This window comes from Paroedura picta, chromosome 15, assembly GCF_049243985.1.
Source record: "Paroedura picta isolate Pp20150507F chromosome 15, Ppicta_v3.0, whole genome shotgun sequence".
Taxonomy (NCBI): Eukaryota; Metazoa; Chordata; class Lepidosauria; order Squamata; family Gekkonidae; genus Paroedura; species Paroedura picta.
In genome coordinates this window covers 5,235,459-5,258,487 of record NC_135383.1, presented here as the reverse complement: position 1 = coordinate 5,258,487, position 23,029 = coordinate 5,235,459, and the positions used below count along the sequence as shown (strand labels likewise).

The window sequence follows — 23,029 nt, the reverse complement described above, 5'->3', positions numbered from 1 at the left end:
AACTTTGTGCTGTGCCTGCTGGGGTCGAGATCAAAGCTCTGCTGGCAGGTCTGACCCAAGCTGGCTTCCTCTTGGCAGGGGGAGGGGGGGAGGGAGACGGCCAGGCAAAGGGTGCCCGGGGAGGGGGGGGTGGAGGTAACCTTTCATGCAGTCTAATGACGAGGGGGCAGGCACACAGCAAGTTCAGCTGCTGGAGAAACCTAACAAGAACAGACAGACAGGGAGGGAAAAGGACAGTGAGGGGTGGTGAAGTCACACCGTGATCAAATCCTCCGGGATCCTGTGCCAGAGAGGAAGAGAGGTGCCCGGAAAAGGATCCCGCACAGCTGATAATTTCTGCAGCCTCAGGTCTTAAGCAAGGGATCTGCCGGCCCCCGACACCACTCTGCACTTGCTTGGGTGGGCCTGCAAGTTGACCTAACCAAATAACCCCTAAGAATACTGTATGTATTTCCCCATACTAGGTTCGCTAAGGACTTCTTGAATTGCAGGAGGCGAAGCACCCCTAGCTGCCAGAGGATGTAGTGATGGCCACAGGAATAAACAGTTTTAAATGGATGGACTGCTGGGCTGATCCAGCAGGGCTCTCCTGATGTTCTCATGAAGGTCTCGGCCTCTCTGCCCTGTTGCTGGCCCTCCAGAGGAACTGGCTGGCCCCTGTGTGAGAGAGGAGGCTGGACTGGAGGGACCCCTGGTCTGACCCAGCAGGGCTCTCCTGATGTCCTTAGGAAGGCCTCGGCCTCTCTGCCCTGTTGCTGGCCCTCCAGAGGAACTGGCTGGCCCCTGTGTGAGACAGGAGGCTGGACTGGAGGGACCCCTGGTCTGACCCAGCAGGGCTCTCCTGATGTCCTTAGGAAGGCCTCGGCCTCTCTGCCCTGTTGCTGGCCCTCCAGAGGAACTGGCTGGCCCCTGTGTGAGACAGGAGGCTGGACTGGAGGGACCCCTGGTCTGACCCAGCAGGGCTCTCCTGATGTCCTTAGGAAGGCCTCGGCCTCTCTGCCCTGTTGCTGGCCCTCCAGAGGAACTGGCTGGCCCCTGTGTGAGACAGGAGGCTGGACTGGAGGGACCCCTGGTCTGACCCAGCAGGGCTCTCCTGATGTCCTTAGGAAGGCCTCGGCCTCTCTGCCCTGTTGCTGGCCCTCCAGAGGAACTGGCTGGCCCCTGTGTGAGACAGGAGGCTGGACTGGAGGGACCCCTGGTCTGACCCAGCAGGGCTCTCCTGATGTCCTTAGGAAGGCCTCGGCCTCTCTGCCCTGTTGCTGGCCCTCCAGAGGAACTGGCTGGCCCCTGTGTGAGACAGGAGGCTGGACTAGATGGACCCCTGGTCTGACCCAGCAGGGCTCTTCTGATGTCCTTGTGTAGGGGATGAGTAAACGTTCCCTGATTTTCTTTATACTTTTATCTATCGGCTTGCCTTGTGTACAGCATTAATACACAAATCATATGATATTTACACGGACTCACGTGCATGGCACGTATGTGCATTACTTCTAATGCTGATTTACTGATTTGTAAATAAGATTGTTTTGCTGGGGGGGGGGAGGGAATCAGTCTGGTGAAGTGGAAAAACAGCACAGACTGATGAGTTGGACTAGCCAAAGGGAGATCAAAACGGGGGGCGGGAGGGGGGGTCAGGTCGAAGCAGAAGGGATGAGAAACTCCCACTTATGTAACAGCCTCTTTAGCAATTGTTTTTAGAAGCCTGTTAAGGGGCAGCTCGTGAAGTCACCCCTCTGGCCACTGCTCCACTGGGGAACAGGAGAACTCACGGCAAAGAGGCAAAGATTTTGCCATTTATTGCCCAAGATTCGGCGTTGCACCTGCCTCAACCCCGGCTCGGCATCTTTTTATTGCCTCAACAGCAGTTCCAGGGACCTGTTTAGCATCTAGGCCAGGGGTAGTCAAACTGCGGCCCTCCAGATGTCCGTGGACAACAATTCCCATGAGCCCCTGCCAGCGAATGCTGGCAGGGGCTCATGGGAATTGTAGTCCATTGACATCTGGAGGGCCGCAGTTTGACTACCCCTGGTCTAGGTGCTGTTGCTCAGGAGAGCCACCTGTCGGTGACAGGGAAAGAGGACGCTGAGAGGCTCGGATGGAGACGCCAAGTGCTGTTCACCTGGCCTGTTTGTATTTCCTTTGTCAGGTGCTCCAGCAGAGACCGGAGCTGCTCTGGCTCCACAGCGCTGGTGGGAGGGTCGCCCGGGGAGAGATAAGCCGGGCGTGTGTCTGCGGCTCCTGCTGGCGTCCTACCTCCGCAAGGCGGAGGGGGGTCATACGCAGGGTATAAACAAAGGGAATAAATAAAGCACCACGCTCCTTCCCAAAGGCCAAGGAGTGTGCCCATCAGGGAGCCAAGGGTTTTCTCCATGACAGACTTGCAGCACAAGTAGCAAAAAGCATTACAGCCTTATTTTCGTTTTCTTAAAGGTACGCAGCTTTGGTGCCCCGACAAGCATCTAAAGTGGCTTACAAATCTTTTTAAATTCCAGGTCGAGAACCGCCCAGGGGTGTTTTGCTGTGATCCAACCACTCCAGCCCACCGAATCGACTGTATCGGAGGCTGGGAGATCTTTCCGTTCTGCCGCCATCTTGTTTTGTGTCTTTTTGAATTCTATGTTTATTTTACCGGGGCAAGATTTGGGGATTTTATGTACGGTGTTTTATATATGTGCTGCAAACCGCCATGAGCCAGTTCGCTGGGAGCGGCGGTCTAGAAATCAAATTATTAATAAAATTTAAAAGAATTGCAGAGGTGGCTGTTTGGGTGGGGGGTGGGAAGGGATCAAGGGACAGGGGTGGGGGGCGGGGGGTCACCCTCTCTTTGACCAGCTTGCACTGTCTCGGTCAGTCTGCCACCTTCTTCTTGGAGTGCACAGCGGCTGCCCGTCGGATAAGCTTTAGGATGCTTTGGGCTGATCCTGCATTGAGCAGGGGGTTGGACTAGATGGCCTGTATGGCCCCTTCCAACTCTATGATTCTATGATTCTTTTGCCTGTATGGCCCCTTCCAACTCTATGATTCTATTATTCTATGGCCTGTATGGCCCCTTCCAACTCTATGATTCTATGATTCTATCACCCTCAGGGCAGAAATGAGATGCCAAGGATCTTTCATGATCAATATTCCCTTGGAGGAGGGCAGTTTTTGTCGAGAGGCCTGAGTTCTGCCCACGCCTTCTGAATCAGACACGCAAGGAGGCGAATCTCCCCTTGTCAGCGCCTCCCACCCAGCCAAGCGATCTGCTCGCTCAAAGATACGCCGGGGTGATCACAGGCGTTTTAGCAGAGCGCCAAGCTCTTGATGGGAGGTGGCCAAGCCCACCGGTGGCTGCTTGGAAGGCAGGCGAGAAACTCTCTCGGTCGCACTGTCAATAAATCTGCCAGCAGCACAGTCCAACCAATGCCAAAAACATGCAACTCTGAGGGGGTTCAGATGTATTCTACATGACGTGGTGGCAGCTGTGCTCCTCGATGCTCATTACGGAGCAAGTGCGCTCTGATTATTGCTCAGGTCTTCCTGGCTCTGCCATGGGCATTTGTTTCCCAATTTCCTGTTCTCCAACCTGCCAGCAGATCACTAGCAAATATTTCCCCCTTCTGTTTAGTGCTCGTTGTTCCTCCTCTCCCTCTCCATATGCAAAACCTGTATCTCAAAGGCTGATTTTCACTTCTGGCCTGGCTTGGTAGGAGACCGTTGCAACGGCCCTGTGGGTAGCTTAGGAAGGGAAAGAGACTCAGAGAGACAGTCTTGCCCAAGTCCTTGGGCTTCATGACTAAGCTGGGATTTGAACCCCCCTGAGCCTAATCCAATACTCAGTCCTTGACAGTGAACTTCCTTCCACACAAAGATGGAATCCTCTTAGCTAAGTTGGACCAAGGCCATAGAAGGATGGACGGTCATGTGTCCCTAATACAATCTATGTTCAGAGATGAGTGGATTTCCCTATTCCAGTTTGGTTCCACCAGTCCTTTCTATCCTGTGCTCCACATTGTCTGAAGCCCAGTAGGAGAATTTGCAAAATTAATTCCAGGAGAGGAGTGGTTCCAAAATGCCACCACTAGGTAGGCCAGGTATGACCACAAAGGTAGTCTTAAAGAGAGTATTTTGGGCCATGTTTTATTTCGAATCACAGAGTTCGAAGGGGCCCTACAGGAAGCAAGGAGGGGAGGCTCTTTAGGACTCAATGCTCAGTAGGTGGGGCACAGACATCTACCTGAGGGTTGGAGGTATGGTAGGGTAGCCCGGTCCATGGGACCAGCTGGCAGGAGATCGTGGGGCAACATACCAGAAGCCTGGAAGTAAGTGTGACATCACCTCATCACCTGGAAGTGACATAGCACATTGTGGACATCAGGGGCGATGCTCTGGTTTGAGGGCAAAATCTCTATGATGGAATTAGCTTCTTACCATAGAGTTTTGCCCCCAAACCAGAGTGTCGCACCCCCCAACGTCACCACATCACTTCTAGGTGAAGCAGAGATGTCTTGTTCTTCCCTCCCTGGGGGGAACCCTAAAACATGGGAGGGAGGGAGAGACTCCAAACTGGGGTGATCCCCAGGCCCCAGCTGGGGAATGGCAACCCCGGTTGAAGGCCATGGGTTGAAGGCAGATTCGTGTTTGTTTAAGAGCTCGCCGTGGAATAATAAAGATTCAACTGGGATGAAACAATTGCAGAGAAATTAACCAAGGAGCTCCTGATTGTTTTTCGTTTTAAGATGCTGAGCGTTCACATCCGAGATGAGCCCCGGCAATTTTGTGCTGGCTCTGCCCGTTCGGTCCATCGGGAGCCATAGCGGCTGGGGGAGCGAACCCTTACTCCTCGGTAATGCCGAGCGGCGGCGCGGCTTTTCTTAATTAACAAAACGTTTCTTTTATGTTCTCATGAAAGCAAAATGCAAAATGTGCCCCAGAGGACGTCTCGGAGCCACCCCGTCAAAAGCGGCCGCAAAATTATATCCCTCCCCCCCCCTTTAATTCCTGACAAAATTGTATTAATGAAGAGGCAGAGTTAAGACTGGCTTCTACATGCAAAGGGCGGGGGGGGGGGAGAGACCAAAAGAAGCTCTTCATCACCGTGGAACGAGGCGCTGGCTGCCGAAAGCAGGCCCTCTACCGCATCGTCGGTTAGGGCCCACCGGTGGGAGGGGAATAATACATTTTCCAAAGTAATTAACACCTTGCTTTTTGCACAAGGAGCCATTGGAGACATCTCATGCACCAACGACAGGAACCCAACGACAGAAGACAAAGAAAAGGAGCAGAGAAATCCTAGCAGAGCAACCAGAAATGCGGCGAGACAAGGAAACCGCCCCGGCGTACACACCGTGAAACACACGCAAAAGCAGGATGGGGAAAAAAACGGGATACAAAAGGGGGGAAAGCACAAGGCTGATGACTTGCCAAAAGCCTTCCAAGGTCTCACCACCATGTCCCTGGTCTCCATCCATCTCGCCTCTTCTGGCAGGGGTCACCTGAGAAGGGACTCCCACAAAGATCTCAGAAGATGAACAGATTTGTCCACCCATTCATCTGATTTTTCTCCTGCCCATGGTGCCCTTCCACCATTTTATCCTAACAGATGCGTTGCCGAAGTCAAGCTGAGAAAGAGTGATGGGTCAAAAGTCAACCAGTGAGTTTCAGGGCCAAATGGCAGTTTGAACCTGGGTCTGACCTCACATCTCCCAGCCTTTCTGAACCTGCAGGCACCTTTTGAATCCTGACACGGGTCGGCAGGTGCAGAAACAATTTTTGGGGTATGAGCTTTCACGAGTCAGAACTCCCTTGATCAGATGCCACTGGCAAGGAGCAAACTCCTTTCCAATCAATACTGCTTGAGAGGAACACCGCGACAACTGGCAACTGTTATGGACTGTATCCTACCACACCGCCCCGCTTATTGTGAAGCCGTCCTCCGGGCTGACTAGAGATTTGCTCCTGGGTGAATCCAATCCTAGCACTACACACGAACCCCATGGGCTGTCGTTTCACCTGAGCTTAGAGATGTGGGCAAAATAAAAACTGGATCCACAAGACTTCCCTTCCCCCTGTCATGTCCCATGATTTTGAAGAGCTGTCATCTGTTTGAATAGCGGGAGAAACTTTTCCCTGCTTGCAAAAGTAAAGGCGGAGGGAGGAGCTTCATTTGCTAAACTCTCGCCTCCAAAGGAGAAAACCAGGCAAAAAGACCGATAAGGGTGCAGATTTATCTCAGATCTCTGGGATAAAAGGCCAACCCAAGAGACCAGAGGGCTGACCAGATTCACCCAGAATCAGCTCTCTTGATCTGCATCTACCTGGCAATTGGCAAGCAGTCCAGGTGGGACGTGCCGTGAGACAATTCACCAAGACGCTCTTCTGTTTAAGAGTAAAACTTCAGAGGTGCCAATTCGAAAGGAGGACTGAGCCGGCTTCCCACCAAAGATGGAATTTCACCCCAGGCATCACTCCCGCAATGCAAGTAGCCGAGAAAAACAAAACGCCCAAAATTGTGTCGAAATCTTATATCCTGGGCTTCAATCATTGCAGTTCAACGGAAAGACGAAAAACAGACTTTCTCTAGATCGATATCTTTTCACCCCAGAAATTCACATCCAACTCTCAGCTCAACTGATGCTGAAGCAGAAAAGTCTCCGAGAAGCCAGATTCAATCTACTCCCGCTTTTCACCCGAGCAAATTCATTTTGTCTCTGCCTCCCGCTTTCTCAGCCGTTCTTATTTTCAAAACAAAAGCTTGAGTGTCTGGGTGAAATATTTTTTTTTTCAGGAGGGGAAAAACACATCTCCTTACAGTGTAGCACATGAAGGTTACAGACTAAATGTGCGTGTGTATGTGTGTGTGCACGCATGCATTACTATGCTCTGTATACAAAGCGAGGAAATATTATAACATGACACATCTTCATATATGGTCATGTCGACTCCCCCTCCCAAAATAGCCAATGGTGGGGCTGGAGGGAGTGAGAAGGGGAGGGGCTGATGCTGTGAAGATTCAAGGGGGGGTGAGCGAGAGGGTTGGGAGTGTCCTGCATAGTCCAGGGGGTGGACTAGATCAGGGATCCTCAACCTGTGGTCCTCCAGATGTTCATGGATGTTCATGGGAATTGTAGTCCATGAACATCTGGAGGACCACAGGTTGACTACCCCTGCTCTAAAGTAGCCATTCCCCCAGGGGAACTGATCATGCCAGCAAATGCTGGCAGGGGCTCATGGGAATTGTAGTCCATGAACATCTGGAGGACCACAGGTTGAGGATCCCTGGACTAGATGACCCAGGAGGTCCCTTCCAACTCTATGATTCTATGATTCTATGAATGGCTTTTCCTTGATGGGCTCTGCAGAGCAACCTCAGACTTTCCCTCATTCTAAAAATCAAGTTCTCATTCTTTACATGGAAACCTTCCGGTTCCAACTGAGGCACACCCATGATAGAAGTGAAAGCGGTTTAAGACAGGACTTGTTTCCTCGACTCCCCCCCCAAATGACTTCAGTGGGGCGGGATCAGTCCTCCGGGTGGGATGTTGCCTCCTCCGGCCTCCGTGGTCACCCAGGAGTGAAAGAAATGAAAACTGCTGCCAGGATAGGTGAACGGTTAATCCTCTTAAGCCATTAAGCACAGTCAATATCCAGGGCTCAAAGGAGGAGGGAGAAAGCAAACAAGCAGCTCCAGGGAAGTTCTAGAAAGCTGAAGACCCCGAGGAAGCAGCACCTTTCGCCACAAAGCCAACCCAAGTTTGCAAAGTAATTTGCATGTTAATGTGCATTTTGTTTAGCCACCCTCTGGAGAGGGCTGATCGAATGCAGTGTTAGAATGCTGCAAACAAGCCATCTTGTTTGCAGGAAGCAAAAATCAACATTTGCGTCTGTTCTTCCCAGATTTTGGGCTGCCAACTTGCTTGGAGCCAGCGGGGTGTAGTGGTTAAGAGCAGCAGCGAACCGGGTTTGATTCCCTGCTCTTCTGCATGCAGCCGCCGGGTGGCCTTGGGCTAGTCACAGTCCTGATAGTGCTGTTCTCCCAGAGCAGACCTGTCAGGGCTCCCTCAGCCCCACCTGCCTCACAGGTTGTCTATTGTGAGAAAAGGAAGGGGAGGTGATTATAAGATGCCCTGAGACTCCTTGAGGCAGTGAAAAGCAGGGTATGAAAACCAACTCTTCTTCTTCTTCTTGGTCTTCTTTCCAAAGGTCTCTTTGCATCAATTGTATCATAGTGCAAACACTGCAAAAAAAGCAATCTTTAATCTGATGCCATCTACACTTGAATCAAGATTCTTCCTTCGTGGCGCTTTAATCCATGAGAAGCGCCACTGATAAAACCCTGCAGGACATGTTGCAATCTTGATGGGTACTCACATCCAGATTGCTTTTTTGCAGTGTTGTTAAAGCACATGTCAGAAACACAAGGGGGTGGGTGGGATGCAAAGGAACCTAAATCTGTGGCAAAGTGTGCATGCTCCAACTCTGACTTAATTTTGGAAATACAACGATTCAATAGGATATCAGTGCACAGCACTTCAACACTATGGAGCAACAGAGACACCAGCCCCCGGGTGGGACCTGGGGGTACCTTAAAATTATGGCTCATCTCCAGGCAACAGAGATCAGTTCCCCTGCGGGAATGGCTGCTTTAGAGCAGGATAGTCAACCTGTGGTCCTCCAGATGTTCATGGACTACAATTCCCATGAGCCCCTGCCAGCGTTCGCTGGCAGGGGCTCATGGGAATTGTAGTCCATGAACATCTGGAGGACCACAGGTTGACTACCCCTGCTTTAGAGGATGGACTCCATATAGCATCATACGCCACTGAAGACCCTCCCCACCCCAAACCCCGCCCACTCCTGGCTCCACCCCCAAAGTCACCAGGCATTTCCCTACCCAGAGCTGGCAATCCCAAGCAAACACCTTTCCTCCTCGTTTGCACCTCAGACCGAGAACCCCGTACACCCCCTCTCCCGGTCACCAGGCCCCTGCCTCACGTTGCCTCTCCCGATGCGAGCCCCGCCGTAAAAGAATACAGCTCGTTATGCCAACGATGTTCATTTGCCGAGCATAGATGGATATCGATTTTTCATCATCGCTCGTAATGAGTGAGCCGCTGAGAGCACCAGCAGCGGCCCTGGATCCCTTGCGCGGGCTGCAGATAAATTGCACACGGACCTATCTGTGGGGAAAGCGCAGGCATAAAGCATGCGACAGAAATGCAGCCGGTGGACTCACTCCCCAAAAGAAGAGGAAGGAGGCTGGCCACACATTCAAAGAGTACCGAGTTTAGCTATTTACATGCTCACTTGCTTCATGTGTACTACAGTTTTCTCTTTATCTCGTGACAAAACCGTTCCTAGGCTGCGGTTTTCGATCCAAGCCACGTCTCCAGCTAGGTCCCTCTCAAAGGTTTGGGGACTGGATCCTTTTCCTTAGCCTAAGCTCGGCCTGCTCTTGATGCTAAACTTCTGACCACCCGGATTCTCAGGGTTGTGAGTCATGGTCAAAAGCAGTATTCTCTGCATCTGTTTTTGGAAAGGTGGGCGTAACTTTCAAGGTATGACGTGAAATTCTAAGACATGAACCCTCTGTAACTACATTCTTCCTAACTGTACTTACACACACACACGGATATTTGTATACTGCAGTCCCAACAGCGATCCACAATGGAATTGTTAGGAAACGAAGCTACGGAAAATACAACATGTTGTCCCAAATCACTTAATTGGTCTATTTAAAAAAAAAAAAAAAAGCTCTCACGGTTATCAAGGGACCAATTAAATCCACATGACGTCCCCCCATCTTATCTCTACCCCCAAACACTCCTTTTATTCGCATGGGGCAACTTTGAACTTCTTTCTGGCTACTGGGAGAGAAGATCTTGTAGCAACATTCTTCCTTTGATTTAATTAGGGTTCTCCCCCTCCTCCTCCTCCCTTTCCCTTTTCTTCCTTTTTGGGTTCTCTAAAGAGAAAATGCAAATATTTGATTAAAAACAAGGCTTCAAGGATACCATTCCGGGAAGATACCCTTTGGCATCGTAACGTGATACCGGTGGAGCATCTACATGAAACGGATTTCAGTTCCTATTAAAGATGAATGACCCTATTGAACAAGAGCCATTGTTGAAAATGTACAACACAGTTTGGGAATTTTAAACACAGCATGGATCCTCATCCTTGGCACAGATGCTTTGCTCTTTGGATGGAACGCGGCATCTAAACCCACGTGGATCTTACAAATTTGGAAGGCTCTGGCACATCGCTTCTAGACCTGGTCTAGAGGAGTCCAGAGACTGTGCTATGAATTAGGAAATCACAATGTGAATCTCACTTCCACTGTAAATTCACTAAATTAAGCTTCCCATGTTAAATTTAGTATCTTTCAAGGTGTCAATTAGATGTGGGCCAATCTCTCAGCCCATTCAGGTCGTGCCGAACAACCACACTGCCTGTCAAAACAGGTTTGCGTTGGGTTTTACGAAAAACGTACATATGTAAAGACCCTGGCCGTTCAAACTGTTTGGCGAACATTCTAATCCCTAGGGGTTTCTTGGACAAACGTTGAAGGGTAGGATTTTATTTAAACAGCAATTTTTTTTTCTGATGGACTAATATTTATTTATGATTGACTGGCTTAAGCTATTGCTTGCTGAGCAGAGCAGTTATGCAGCAAGGACGGGAGAACGGCAGAACTCAACCTGACTGTCAAAGAGCGCATGCGCATGAAAAGTCAATTGCGCTGCACTGCACAGCTAAGAAGAAATACAGTGAAGCAACTACCGAACAGTCTGAAAATGATTATAAGACAATCTGCTCTCTGTTTACAAACAGGTGGTGAGCTCCCCCTTACTGGCTGTCTTTAAGCAGTGGCTGGGCATTAATTTAACATGGATGCTTAAGGATCACCCTGCTTCAGCAGGGGTTTGGGCCAGATAGCCTGTATAGCCCCTTCCAATTCTATGATTCTAGAACATGATCCACACTGGTGGGTGTTCGTATCCCTAACTATGACCTCAGGCTTCCCTCTTATCACTACCAATACTCAAGAAACAGGCACTTTCACACCTTTTGTTCAGCATGATGACTCAGACACCAATGCACACCTGGGAGCGCATCCATTCTAGAAAACCTAAAACCCAAAATGCAGCTAGGAGGATGTCAGATCTCAGGGTGCTAGAATGTCCTTGTTTATTTTTTTTTTTTGCACAAAGGGAAACTTAGCAGCCAACTGCAAAGACCACCTAATCAGGAAGCCCAGTTGCTCCAAGGATCTCAACAACTGACCACCTGGGATGCCAACAGGTCTCTCAAGAGAGCATAGAACATCCTGAGCATACAGTGGTCGTCCTCATGCGTAGGGTGCAGCAACATTCAAGGTCTGACCAGCTCTAAAAGGGCTCTGTTCTTCCCTAAATGTTATCAGAGCAACTTGTCTGCCTGGGAGCTGTCCATAGTCCTGCAGTTCTTGCGTTCGACTCATTCCCAACATGTATTGCTCGCTTTCCATCCTCCACCAGCATCTTGCAGCATCTGTGCTATAACCTGTTGTACCTACATGGGACTGCAAAGCAGCATTATGCTTAGGGGTCACCGTGTCTTGATAGCCACAGTCAGATTCATACAAACTGGTCCCATTGCTCCAAACAAAACGTCAAAAATAGCTTCTTTTTTGGCCAGCAAATACATTCAAAAGTGATCTCTGGGAACCCTTGCTCCAAGCTCCATGTTATTGTATCTCTTCTCTCGGCGAGAGAGTGTGGAAATGCTTCGAAGGCCATCAACAAACCAAACAAACCGGTGCAAAATAATTAAGCCGATATGGACCTTTCAGATTAAGAGGTGCAGCAAAGCCACGAGGGGTAGCTTGGCTAACAATCCGGAATCCTGATAGGTTCTCCATTTACATGGCCAACCTCTACGTACAGTCATCGGCTTCCCGTGATTATTTTTCAGAATGAAATTCTGAAATAACCAGCCAAAATGAAAAAGGGGCAGGAGGAGACGGGGGGGGGGGGAGGATTATTCTCCTGTTAAGGATGCAGCTTCTTCGAGCAATGACCTCTTCTCGTTATGGCTGTGACCCTCATTGGCAGGCCAGCTTCCTGCTCCCCCGTTACGAGCTCTTTCTCAGAGGGGCTGAATTTATGCACCAAAAAAATTAGGACAGAGCTGACGGCTTTCTGCCTGCCTTGCACTTCTCACTCAAGACTGCCCAAGGCGGACCCAAATTGCTGTTCCTTAATGACTATTTTGTTAAAGAGGAACTGGTTGCCCCAGCATGCCAACTTCTCCATGACCTGATTGTTCTTGAGGGCTCGCCGGCCGCCCAGCGTAAAGATTCTGAACCTTTGCTCCCCCTCCGTTTGCAAACCCGACGAATGCCGCGCAGGCGGACACGTGTGGATCCCGAAGCGTTACGTGCGGACGCTTGTGCGCCTGTGTGTCGGTTCAGAAGTGACAGGGGAAGCTGCAGGATATATTTAGCTTCCTGGTGCATTATGTAATTTTGAGGCAAGCAAGGAATAAAAAAGCTCCGGCTTGCTCTTAGGAAATTATGGAAGACAGTGAGATTCCTTGAGTCCCGCGGCCAGAGATCACATTTGAACGCAGATGAACATAAGAAACCGATTTGCATGGAGTCAGGCCACCCTTCCATGTCACTTAGGATTACCGTCTTCCCCTGGCAGCATGCCTTCAGGCAGTAGACTTTCCCAGCCCTGACACCCAAGATTTAGTCAGAGAGGCCAGGGATCAGAACCATGGCCTTTCTGAATGCTGCGCTGAGCCACGTTAACTGTCCACATGTACAAAGCCCATGGTGGAAAGAGGATTGCGGCATTAGGAAGGTTGAGAAGCACGGCTGTAGGGTTTTCAAGGCAAAACACATTCAAGGGTGGTTGGCAATTGCCTACCTGGACTTCCTTGGTGGTCTCCAAGGATGACCTCCCTGAGATCTGAGATCACGCCAGACTGGGCCGTCAAGTTCAGCACAGGCTGGCAGGGGCTCATGGGAATTGTAGTCCATGCTCATTGGGAGAGCCACAGTTTGGCCAACCATGGTCCCTAGGGTGGCACTGTCATGAATCAGGCATGGTTTTGTCATGTACGGCGGATTATCCCCGTCACCACCTCCCACCCCAAACCACAGCAAGAGTATCTCCAGGCACATCCCCACCTGATCTGCCCGACTCTTATGAGAGGAATCACAACGTTAACTTCTCCACCTTGTTGGCAAGCTGTGTATTAGCACAGGCACACACAGCTGGGGTGTATTTTCATCCCACCGCAATTACGTGCAATCAAATTTTCATCTGCTTTTTTCCCCCCTGATTGCGGCATTTGCTCTTCCAGGCGCTCCCAAATTAGAAAGGTGCTCTGCGGCCGTGCGCATGTTTGGGGTAAGCTGAGTGCTTCCCTGAGGAGGTGGCCCCTTCTCCTCCGTTCGATCTCAATCAGGAGCTACCCCCAAAGAGAAGTGGGCTGCCCCTTACTGCATGGAAACGGCTAGCCGTTGGAACCCGATTTGTCTGTTGTTAAATGTATCTTTTCATTCGAAATGCGGCGCTGGAGGAGAGTTTGGCGAATCCCGTAGGGAGCCAAGAAGACAAATCAAGGGGTTCTAGATCAATGGGGGGAAAAACATAACGCTCAGAAAAGTTGAGGCTGGCAGGAAAAGAGGACGACCCAACATAAGATGGATGAACTCAGGAGGCCAAAAGGCGAACAAGGGAGAAGGGTAGTCTACAAAGTCCTCGTTCCTGACCAGCTGGCACTCTAGCTTCAGGGTGTCAGGAAAGAGCAGCATGCCCTTCCAGCTCAATCTCCACTTGCCGATCACTGAGGAGCTCTTTTCGGCCAGCTGAGATGCAAGGGCCTGTTTTGTTTCATCTGGGGATGACCTTTGGCCAACGGCACCTACTGCCAGGAGAGGAGAAGGAAGACATTAAGCCATTTAGAGCTGTTTTCTCTGTGAGGGGGCGCTATTAGTCGGGAGAAACCTCACCTCATTGAAGACTAAGCACCGGAGAACGGACTGCAGCTTGCGGGGGGGGGGGGGCTTCTTGCGGAGACAGGTCCTGCAGATTTACTGAGGCACCTCAGCCTCCTTCCTCATTTCCACAGATTCCCCTCATCAGCCCATTTAGTCTGACTCAGGTGGGAGCACCTGTGGCGGGCGCCTCGCTGCAGAACTTCAAAGGAGTAAAATACACATGGGGAAAAAGCCGAAACATCTGAACGCCTGTACCATATTTTCTGGCACGTGTTCGGTTGTCCTCCCCGCCAGTCAGCCGGACTGTCCTCGACCAAAACCTTTTGTCCCTTCGACGCCCGTTGTGTGCAGGGACATGCGCAAAGATAACATTGGGTCATTGCGTTCATTTTGAATGAGGCAACATTCAGCAGGAGGAAAAAGACAAGCCGGTGCAAAAACGTAAAGCTCGCCAGTTTGCTCCTCGTAGGGAAGAAACAAAATCCAAATCTTTTTTTTTGGGGGGGGGGGTGTTCAAATCAAACCAGAAGATGAGGAATTTTGATATCAACACGATTTATGTATCATATGTTTATCTGCTTCGATTTGCTTGTTGAAAGGCACAGGTCGAGACACTGTGCAGAGAGAGAGAAGCATTATTTTTTGAAAGCTGTGTGCCAGAAGAGCTGTGGGTTGTCTCCCCCCACAGGAGGTGAAGGAGTCTCGCAAAATTAAAAACAGGAGAAGGGCTCCTTTCCCTCCAAGCACCCAAGCTTGGTATTGTGCTTAACAGCGGCAGCTTCTTAGCTCAGTCAGATGGCCAGCCCAAGGTCACCCAGCTGGCTGCATGTGGGGGAACGGGGAATCAAACACAACTCACCAGATTAGAAGTCCGCACTCCTAACCACTACACCAAGCTGTCTCTCAGCCTTAAGGAGATGCTTGCCTCCCCCAACTTGTCCAGGAAAGCCAGATCTGTAGACTTCAAGTCCTTTGAGGTCACCAGGTGCGATTCCCTTTCGCATTACAGATTGCCCCAAAAACCCAACATCCATTGAAGCTAAGCTGATGTGGACCCAATCAGAGCCTGCCATTGGTGGGACCACGTGATATAGCCATAAATGGTCATGTTGACCTGCTTCCCCCCCCCCCAAAGTGGCCAATGATGGGCCTGGAAGGGGAGAGGCCCTGGATGGGTGTCCATCCCAACCATATGCTACACGATCGTGCCACTTCTGAGGTTTCACACTATTTGAAGAATGTTTCAGGAGTTTCTTAGTGGTCAAAAGGTTGAAAAAGGCTGCTCTACATGAACCAAGATCGTTCCCATGTATTGGCATTCAGCTCCTACAGGCTGCCTTGAACCAAGAGGGAAGGTGGGATATCAATCTGTTATTTATTTATTTAAGTGTAGCCAAGCCTTCCCCGCAATGCACCAATTCCCCACCCGAAGAGAACTCTTTGCGTGCATTTCAGCACGCAGGAGCAAGTCCCGTCAGCTCTCCGAACCTGGCCAGTGGACCACCTCCCCGAAGGAGGCACTGTCCAAAGGAAACGTCAGGATATAATTTGAAACGAGGAGCTCAGATCGGCCACCCTCCAGGTTGACCTAATTGCTGCCAAGTGCTCTCAGAAATGGTGTGGCCCTTGGAATTCACTCAGAATTTCAGCACGGGGAAAACTTTGGCGGGAAGGGAACCTTCTAGATGGAGAAGACCCACTGGTGCCCAATGTGGGGGGCATCCGTATTGGCATGGCTGTGCGTTTGTAGTCCAGACGCTGGTAGGAGCACAAAAACACCTCCAAGCTCTTTCTGGATCGCTTTGCAGGGACCCAGGGACAGGAGATACTGCCCTCCCGTTTAACTATGCATGCAGCTCCATGCGTTCGGGATGACGGCTTCACCCGTCAACGGTGCCAGCCTGAGAAACGCCTTCATGCTCTGCGTTATGCCCGATGCCTTTCCAAGCCACTGCCAAAGACTCAAAAGGTTTCTCTGTGCCCAAACTGGCAAATGCAAGAAGACGCTGTCATCTCCCTCAACATGCGCGTGGCACAGAGCACACTGTTCTCTCTTGCGCACATGTGTGCGCGCTCCCTCTCTCCCCTTCTCTCGCCCTGAGCATCGGAGAAGGAACTTCATCTAACATTTAACGGCATCTATTTACTGCTTAAGTGAGTTACGTGCAGCGGCTGCCGGGAAGAGCACTCGGGAAACATCACCATCATCTTTAAGGAAAAAATGGACTGCCAAGACCACCCCACCCACGAGACCATATGCGCCTTATCTGCGTGGCTCCCTGCAGAACCTTACGATTCCCCCGGAGGCAACGGAGCCACGGATGCCGTGATCGAACCAAGTGCGCATCCTTTCCACTCTGCCCCTTTTGCACAAAACGCCACTTTCTCCCCATGGGTAAAGTTTACCCAGGGTGTTTCTTGGATGTTCTGCCACAAGCAACTCCGGCAGGGCACCAAAGGTGAGCATGAGTCCCGCCTGTTAGCGCAACCCACCTCCGCTCTGCACTGCTTCCCCTCCACCCGTATCGCAACCGGTTCGGCAGCCGAGGAGCGGCGCCTTGCTCAGCAGATGTGCCTGTGGTTCTCTTTTTAAAAGGAAACAGAAATCTGACAATCAGCCACCGAAACAATTAATAAAACATAGCCATGGGAAGCGGAGCCGGCTCGGGGAAGCAGCCGCGGTCTCCGGTGAAGAGAAAACCTTCGCGTTTCCAAGCTAAGTGGCTGGCGGGCGGGCGACATGAACCGCTGAACAAGACAGACAGACAGGGGGAGAGAGAGAGAGAGAGACTTTTTAATCAAATATATGCCGCGCCTCGATCGAGCTCAGCCAAAGTGAGAGAGGACCATTCGGCTCCGGCGTGCCAGCAGAAGCACTGGGTATCTTTCTTTAAAAAGAAAAAGGCAGAAACACATCACGGGGAAAAGATTAAATCCACCTACTGTGCTTTTGCGGTAGGCTTCCTAAATCCATTGTCTTCTCCTAGATTAGATGACTTTTTCTCTCTCTCTCTCTTTCAATTGCCTGGATGAGAATATGAATACTCCGGCATTATCTTTCCCCGCGCTCTCCCGCGCTGGAGCTCGTGTGCCAGACCCGGCGCTGTATGAGAAGGGAGTTTAAATTTCATCCCATTTATTAGCCCAGCCACTGAGGAGTCGCCTGTTGGCTTGGCTTGCCTTCGCTCCCCCACTCTGGATGCTGCCGACGTCTTGACCGCCCAAGAACACTGGAGCCGACCAAAGCAAATGGGAGGGATTGTGTGTGTGTGTGTGTGTTTTTGTGTGTATATAAAAACACTTCCCAGGTTTGTGCAGGGATGATTAACACTTTCCATGCAGAGGCTCTTGCTGCCAGAAGGATGTGCCCCTTGGAGATGCAAGACCTTGGCGAGCGGAGGCACCCAGATGGGCTCCACAGGGGCCGGAGACATGACCAGATCTCAGCCAAGGTCCCTATCAGTCAGCATCGTGTTCCCCACCATGGCCAGAAGCCTGATGAAAAGCAAGGAGGTCAAAGCTCCACGCCCCTCTCCTCGTCACCCTCCTGGTTGTGACCGAGGGATATGATGCCCCCACACCTGGAGGTTGCTTTTAGCCGTCGCAGCTCAAAGCTACCTGTTCAAAACCACCCGCCGTCATAGCATCCTGAGGCAGTGAGTCCCCCAGGTTAACTTCATATTGCAATCCAGTTTGCGGTTTGGCCTTCCTAGGCTTGAAGCTAACGGCGCTAGCAAGGGGCAGCAGGAACCCGTGGTCAAGAGCCGTGGACCCTAATCAGGAGTGGCCTCGAACAGCATGACAGGGAGCCTCTCCCTGGAAAAAAATTAAAAACTAGGCCATCAACTTATCAAAGGGTTTTGAGCCGATGACCGGCCTTCCCAATTCGTTCATTAAACCAATTACCGTTGAGTAACTTTTGTTGTGTGTGGCAATTTCACGCATCCGTTGAGTTCAATGGGGGCTGGGAGGAGCGGCTGCGAATGGAAATCGGGGATACGGAGCAAATGGTCCTTGGAGCCACATTCCTTGTGGTCCTTGGAGCCACATCCCCCTTATGAAGGTGATGAGTTTGGAAATGCGCAGGCACCTGTGGCGCAGGAGGGCAGGCAAGCTTTGGAGTTCCTCAGAACCCAGCACACATCTGGAGGAGGGAGTTGGAGAACCTACTTCCTGCGTTCCTTTTGCTCCGCCCCCCATTGATTTGCAATCTCACCCATGGGGGGGGAGGGGGCTACAGTTTGGTGAGGCACAGTTTGCCCACCCCTGCCATAGAGTCCAGCACTCATAGCCCCCATTTTCTCCAGGAGAACGGCTCACCTGGAGATGAGTGGTCATCCCAGGAGACCTCCAGCCCCCACCTTAAGGTTGCCAACCCGAGCTCCCACGATCCATGGGAGGTCGCCCCAGGTGGCCCAGCGGTCTCCCCAAAGCGATCTGCCAGTTCCCAAGAGGAAGCAGAGTGCCAGCTTGGACCTTCCTTTGACCCTTGATGCCACTGGTGGGATGAGTAGGACCAGCTCCAAGGTTTGTGAAGGGCCTTGGGGAAGATGCCTTGTGGGGGGGGGGGAATGTGGCTAGCAGGGAGCACCGCACCTCCCCATTCAGAGGATGCGAGCCTGTGAACACCAGTGCTACGAGGGAGCATCAGGGGAAGGCCATGGCCCATTGGCCTTCCAGAGCCTCTGCTTGGCTACTGTGCAAAACAGGATGCCAGATTAGATGAACCCCTGGCCTGATCCTGCAGGGCTTGCCCTCCTGTGCTTCTGCAATGCATCTTACCCAGGACCCTTTGCAAGACCGGGAACCAACCCCCGGCTGTCCCTCCAAATCTGTTCCAAGCCTTGGCAGCGACTGTGACAGCACGGTAGGGACAACATGAGACGTAGTCCTCAAGATAGCTGCAAAGAGCGTCTCTTTTTAAAAAGCGGGCGTCCCAAGGCTCATACGGAGCATGCAGAGCGCTCCTTAAAAGCTCCATACGCCGGCGATCAGCAAGTGCCTACAATGGCGAACCAGGAAGGATGGCATTCTGCCTCCGCAGCAAGGCGGGCTTTGAAACCCCAGGTGTTCGAAGGAAGAACGACAGCCTTTTTTTTTTTTTTTTTACGTGGACTCGCCGCTTGGTAGCATTTCCCCCCCCCCCTTTATCTCCTCTCCTTTGCTAAGACTTTGCTATTGTGCAGTTTTATGGGAAATTGCAGGGTTGGGGAAATGGGGTCAAGAGAAACAGATTGTCATCCTGCCTGGCCATTTTGCTCTGGGGAGAGGCAGCGGAGAGCAAGAGAGCGAGAGAGCATCGGATTAAGCACAAATCATCGGAGGCAGGCAGGTCCCTGTCATTTAAACAGAGCCTGTTTTAGGAAGGAAGGGAAGGAAGGAAGGGAAGGAAGGGAAGGAAGGGAAGGGAGGAAGGAAGGGAGGAAGGGAGGAAGGGAGGAAGGAAGGAAGGAAGGAAGGAAGGAAGGAAGGAAGGAAGGAAGGAAGGAAGGAAGGAAGGAAGCTCCCTATTTTAGCAGAGAAAACTTTACACCTTGCTTTTCACCCCCTGAAGTCCCAAAGTGGCTTCTGAAAGACCTTTCCCTTCCTCTCCCCACAACAGACACCCTATGAGGTAGGTGGGACTGAGAGAGCCCTGAGAAAACTGTGACTGGCCCGAGGTCACCCAGCAAGCTGCATGTGGAGGAGGAATTGAAATAACCCAATACCTTTTGCATACTTTCTGTACCTGCACTATAATCTGTTTTCTGGTCCAGAACCACATTAATAAACTGATACCCATCGTGATGTGGAGGAGGAGTGGGGAATCCAACCCTGTCCAGACGAGAGGCCCCCACTCTTAACCACTTAACCACTCTCAAAAGCAGAAACAAAGCCGATCATCAGAGAAACGGGAAGCCAGATGCGAGCCCACTAGCCCCTCAAGACCAACCTGATTCGCAGGGCTTTGGCTCCTAAAAGCTCCTAAAAGCTCGCACCCTGTGGCTCCTGTTGGTGTTCAAGCTCCTGCTGGACCTGTGTCTCGCTCTTCCACCGCAGACCAACCTGGCAACCCAGCTGATGCCGTCTCTAAAGCAATGAGCTTGCGACTAGAAGCCATGAGTATGTACTGACAATAGGCCCTTGTGCCCAGAGGGGACACAAGACTGCGTCCCCCTGAGATGGTCCCCAGTCCAGAGGGAAATTCTCGCTTTGACCTTCCCCTTCCGCCAACACCTTCTTTCTTGACAAGCCCGTCCTCGTGTCATCCCAAAAGCACAAGATGTTTTTTAAGAGCAGATGCTCGCAAGTCGAGGTGGGGGGGGGGAGTCCCCTAAAATTAGATTCAAGAATGGTTGGTGTTGATTTGGGTAAACCGGCTGATTTTTGTTCCCATGGCTTATTTCCCAGCCCGGTGACAAACCCCCTCCTGCTCAGGTGTGCTTCTTGAAAACGCAGCCATTGAGAGAAGGAATAGCCTTGCCCATCAGCAGCTCTCTAGGCCAGTAGCCCACCCTGAAATTTCCTGGGAGTCCGGTGGCCTGTGCACCCGCAAGCAGGGGCTGGGCAGCCGCGGGAAGACCCGTGACGGCGTCCCCAAGACAATGGAGCCCGCCTTGAAATACTGCGAAATCAAACAATGCTCGTGGGTGTGCAATATCGAGCAACGGTCAAGTGGCCCCTTAAGCACCCACAATGCTTCTTTCAAGGTGAGCTTTCATGAGTCACGGCTCGCTTCCTTGGAGGAAGCGAACTGATTCGCCAGAGCTCGAATTGAAATCAATATCATTAGCCATTAAGGCAGGGATTCTCAACTAAGGGCCTGCTGACCCTCAGGGGTCCATGCAAGCTCCAGAGGGGGTCTGCGGCTTTCCCCCTCCTGCCTTAAAGGACTTGGCCATAAGCTAGGGCACCGGCCACTTTCACTGCTTCCCCTTCCTGCCCCCCATGCATGAGTGAGCTCTCTCGTGGTTTCAGCGCCTAGGAAGGGGGGAGCCTGCATGCCTACTCCCACCTTAAACTGCCTCCTGTCTCTCCCTTCTCCCCTCCCCCCCAGTCGTCCTCCAGCCTGCCTGTTAACATGGGTGTTGATGTCACTTCAGGCGTCATGTCACTTGTGGGGGCGTGGCAGAGAGGCGTGGCCAGTTGACATCACTTCTGGGGCTCCTCTGAGCCTGAAAAATTATTTCAAGGTCTCCTCCAGGGTCAAAAGGTTGAAAAGGGCTGCATTCAGGTCTTGCCGGACTTCTGTTTTGTTTGGCCGTTGCGAACTAACACAGCTACCCTCCGGCAGACAAGTCGGAGTGAACCTGGAGCTTAGAATCATAGAATCATAGAGTTGGAAGGAGCCATACAGGCCATCTAGTCCAACCCCCTGTTCAACGCAGGATCAGCCCTAACCATCCTAAAGCATCCAAGAAAAGTGTGTATCCAAACTTTGCTTGAAGACTGCCAGTGAGGGGGAGCTCACCACCTCCTTAGCAAGCCTATTCCACTGCTGAACTACTCTGAATGTGAAATTTTTTCCCCTGATATCTAGCCTATATCGTTGTACTTGAAGTTTAAACCCATTACTGCGTGTCCTCTCCTCTGCCGCCAGCAGAAACAGTATCCTGCCCTCCTCCAAGTGACAACCTTTCAAATACTTAAAGAGGGCTCATCATGTCCCCTCTCAACCTCCTTTTCTCCAGGCTGAACATTCCCAAGTCCCTCAACCTATCTTCATAGGGCTTGGTCCCTTGGCCCCTTCTCAGCCTACATTTCATAATGGAGATGGGGAGCTCCAAGGAGATGGATAATCAAGAGGCCGAGTTAAAAACCAAGGCCAGAGCACTTATCTTGCACACTCGACACCCGTGCCAGGAGCTGGACAGGAACAGTCCCGTCTCTGCGTTCTTTGCAGCATATGTACGGCTCACTTGCCTTGCCTTTCAGGAAATGCCTTTCTAGGAGCTGAAGCTTGCCGGGGAGGAATTCCTCAATATCCTTGGCGAGGTGCGCCAAATAAATTACAGACTATATGCAGACACTAATAACGTTGCTCAATTACATTAACCGAAGCACGGGAAGCCATGTAGCGCGTCCGATCCCCGGTTCACGGGAGACCCTGTCTGCTTCGCTCATTTATTCATTAAAACAGAGAGAGAACGAGAGAGAGAAAGAGAGAGAGAACCTCGCTGACGTCTTCAGAGCTGCAAAATACTGCGAGTGACTAATAAGCATCACGTTCGTTCCTCTCGTCAAAGACCCTGTCAGGATAAAAATAAATGGAGGACTGCCGGGGAGAAGCAGCTGTCCCCCAGCCTGTTCCCAGTAAGGTTTCCATGAAAAATTGCTAGGATGTCGGACGGGGGAAGCAAGGGCCATATGACATCTCTGATCTCTGTGAAGTTCCTATTGCCTGTCGTCCCCCCCCCCCACTGCCGCCTATTTATGTTCACTCTCTGCCCTTTAGCTGGCACGGAGGAATAAACAGGAAGAGAGGCATTTGGTACGCCAATGAGAATTCTAGCCAGGGCAGATTTCCGCTTGCATTGCAAATAGAGTTGCCAGCTCTGGGTTGGGAAACATTTGGAGACGTTGGGGGCGAATGCGGGCATGGATGGGATTCGGTGCAAGGAGGGGCCTCAGGGGAATCTAATGCTATGGAGCTGGGGTAATCAAACTGTGGCCCTCCAGATGTCCATGGACTACAATTCCCATGAGCCCCTGCCAGATTTCACTGGCAGGGGCTCATGGGAATGGTAGTCCATGGACATCTGGAGGGCCGCAGTTTGACTACCCCTGCTATGGAGTCTACCCTCCAAAACAGCCGTGTTCTCCAGGAGAAGTGATCTCTTTAGTCTGGAGATGAGCTTTAATTCTAGGGGACACCCTGGGGACACAGTGCTGGCAACTGTAGATCCAACAGGGCTCATTTTAGTTTCTTATCGAGAATCCTTATCTGTTGCTTGTACTTCAGAGGGACTGGCTGGCCACTGTGTGAGGCAGGATGCTAAACTAGATGGACCACTGGTCTAATCCAGCAGGGCTCTTCTGATGTTCTTTGTGTTCTTATGGATTCCCCACCCTGCACAG

The 23,029-nt window shown here is 51.3% G+C and overlaps 1 protein-coding gene across 4 annotated transcripts in view; it reads right to left on the bottom strand.

Annotated features, from left to right (window-relative positions):
* Positions 1-23,029, bottom strand: part of PLCH2 (phospholipase C eta 2) — a 188,550-nt gene that overhangs the window by 138,348 nt on the left and 27,173 nt on the right. Inside the window, exon 1 of one of the 4 annotated variants that reach the window (XM_077311138.1) lies at positions 16,916-17,090. The exons of the other annotated variants lie outside the window; for them this stretch is intronic. Coding sequence (XP_077167253.1) covers positions 16,916-16,946 — 31 coding nt within the window. The 5' untranslated portion in view covers positions 16,947-17,090. Of the gene's footprint in view, positions 1-16,915; positions 17,091-23,029 lie in introns of those variants that run through there. 4 annotated transcript variants of the gene reach the window in all.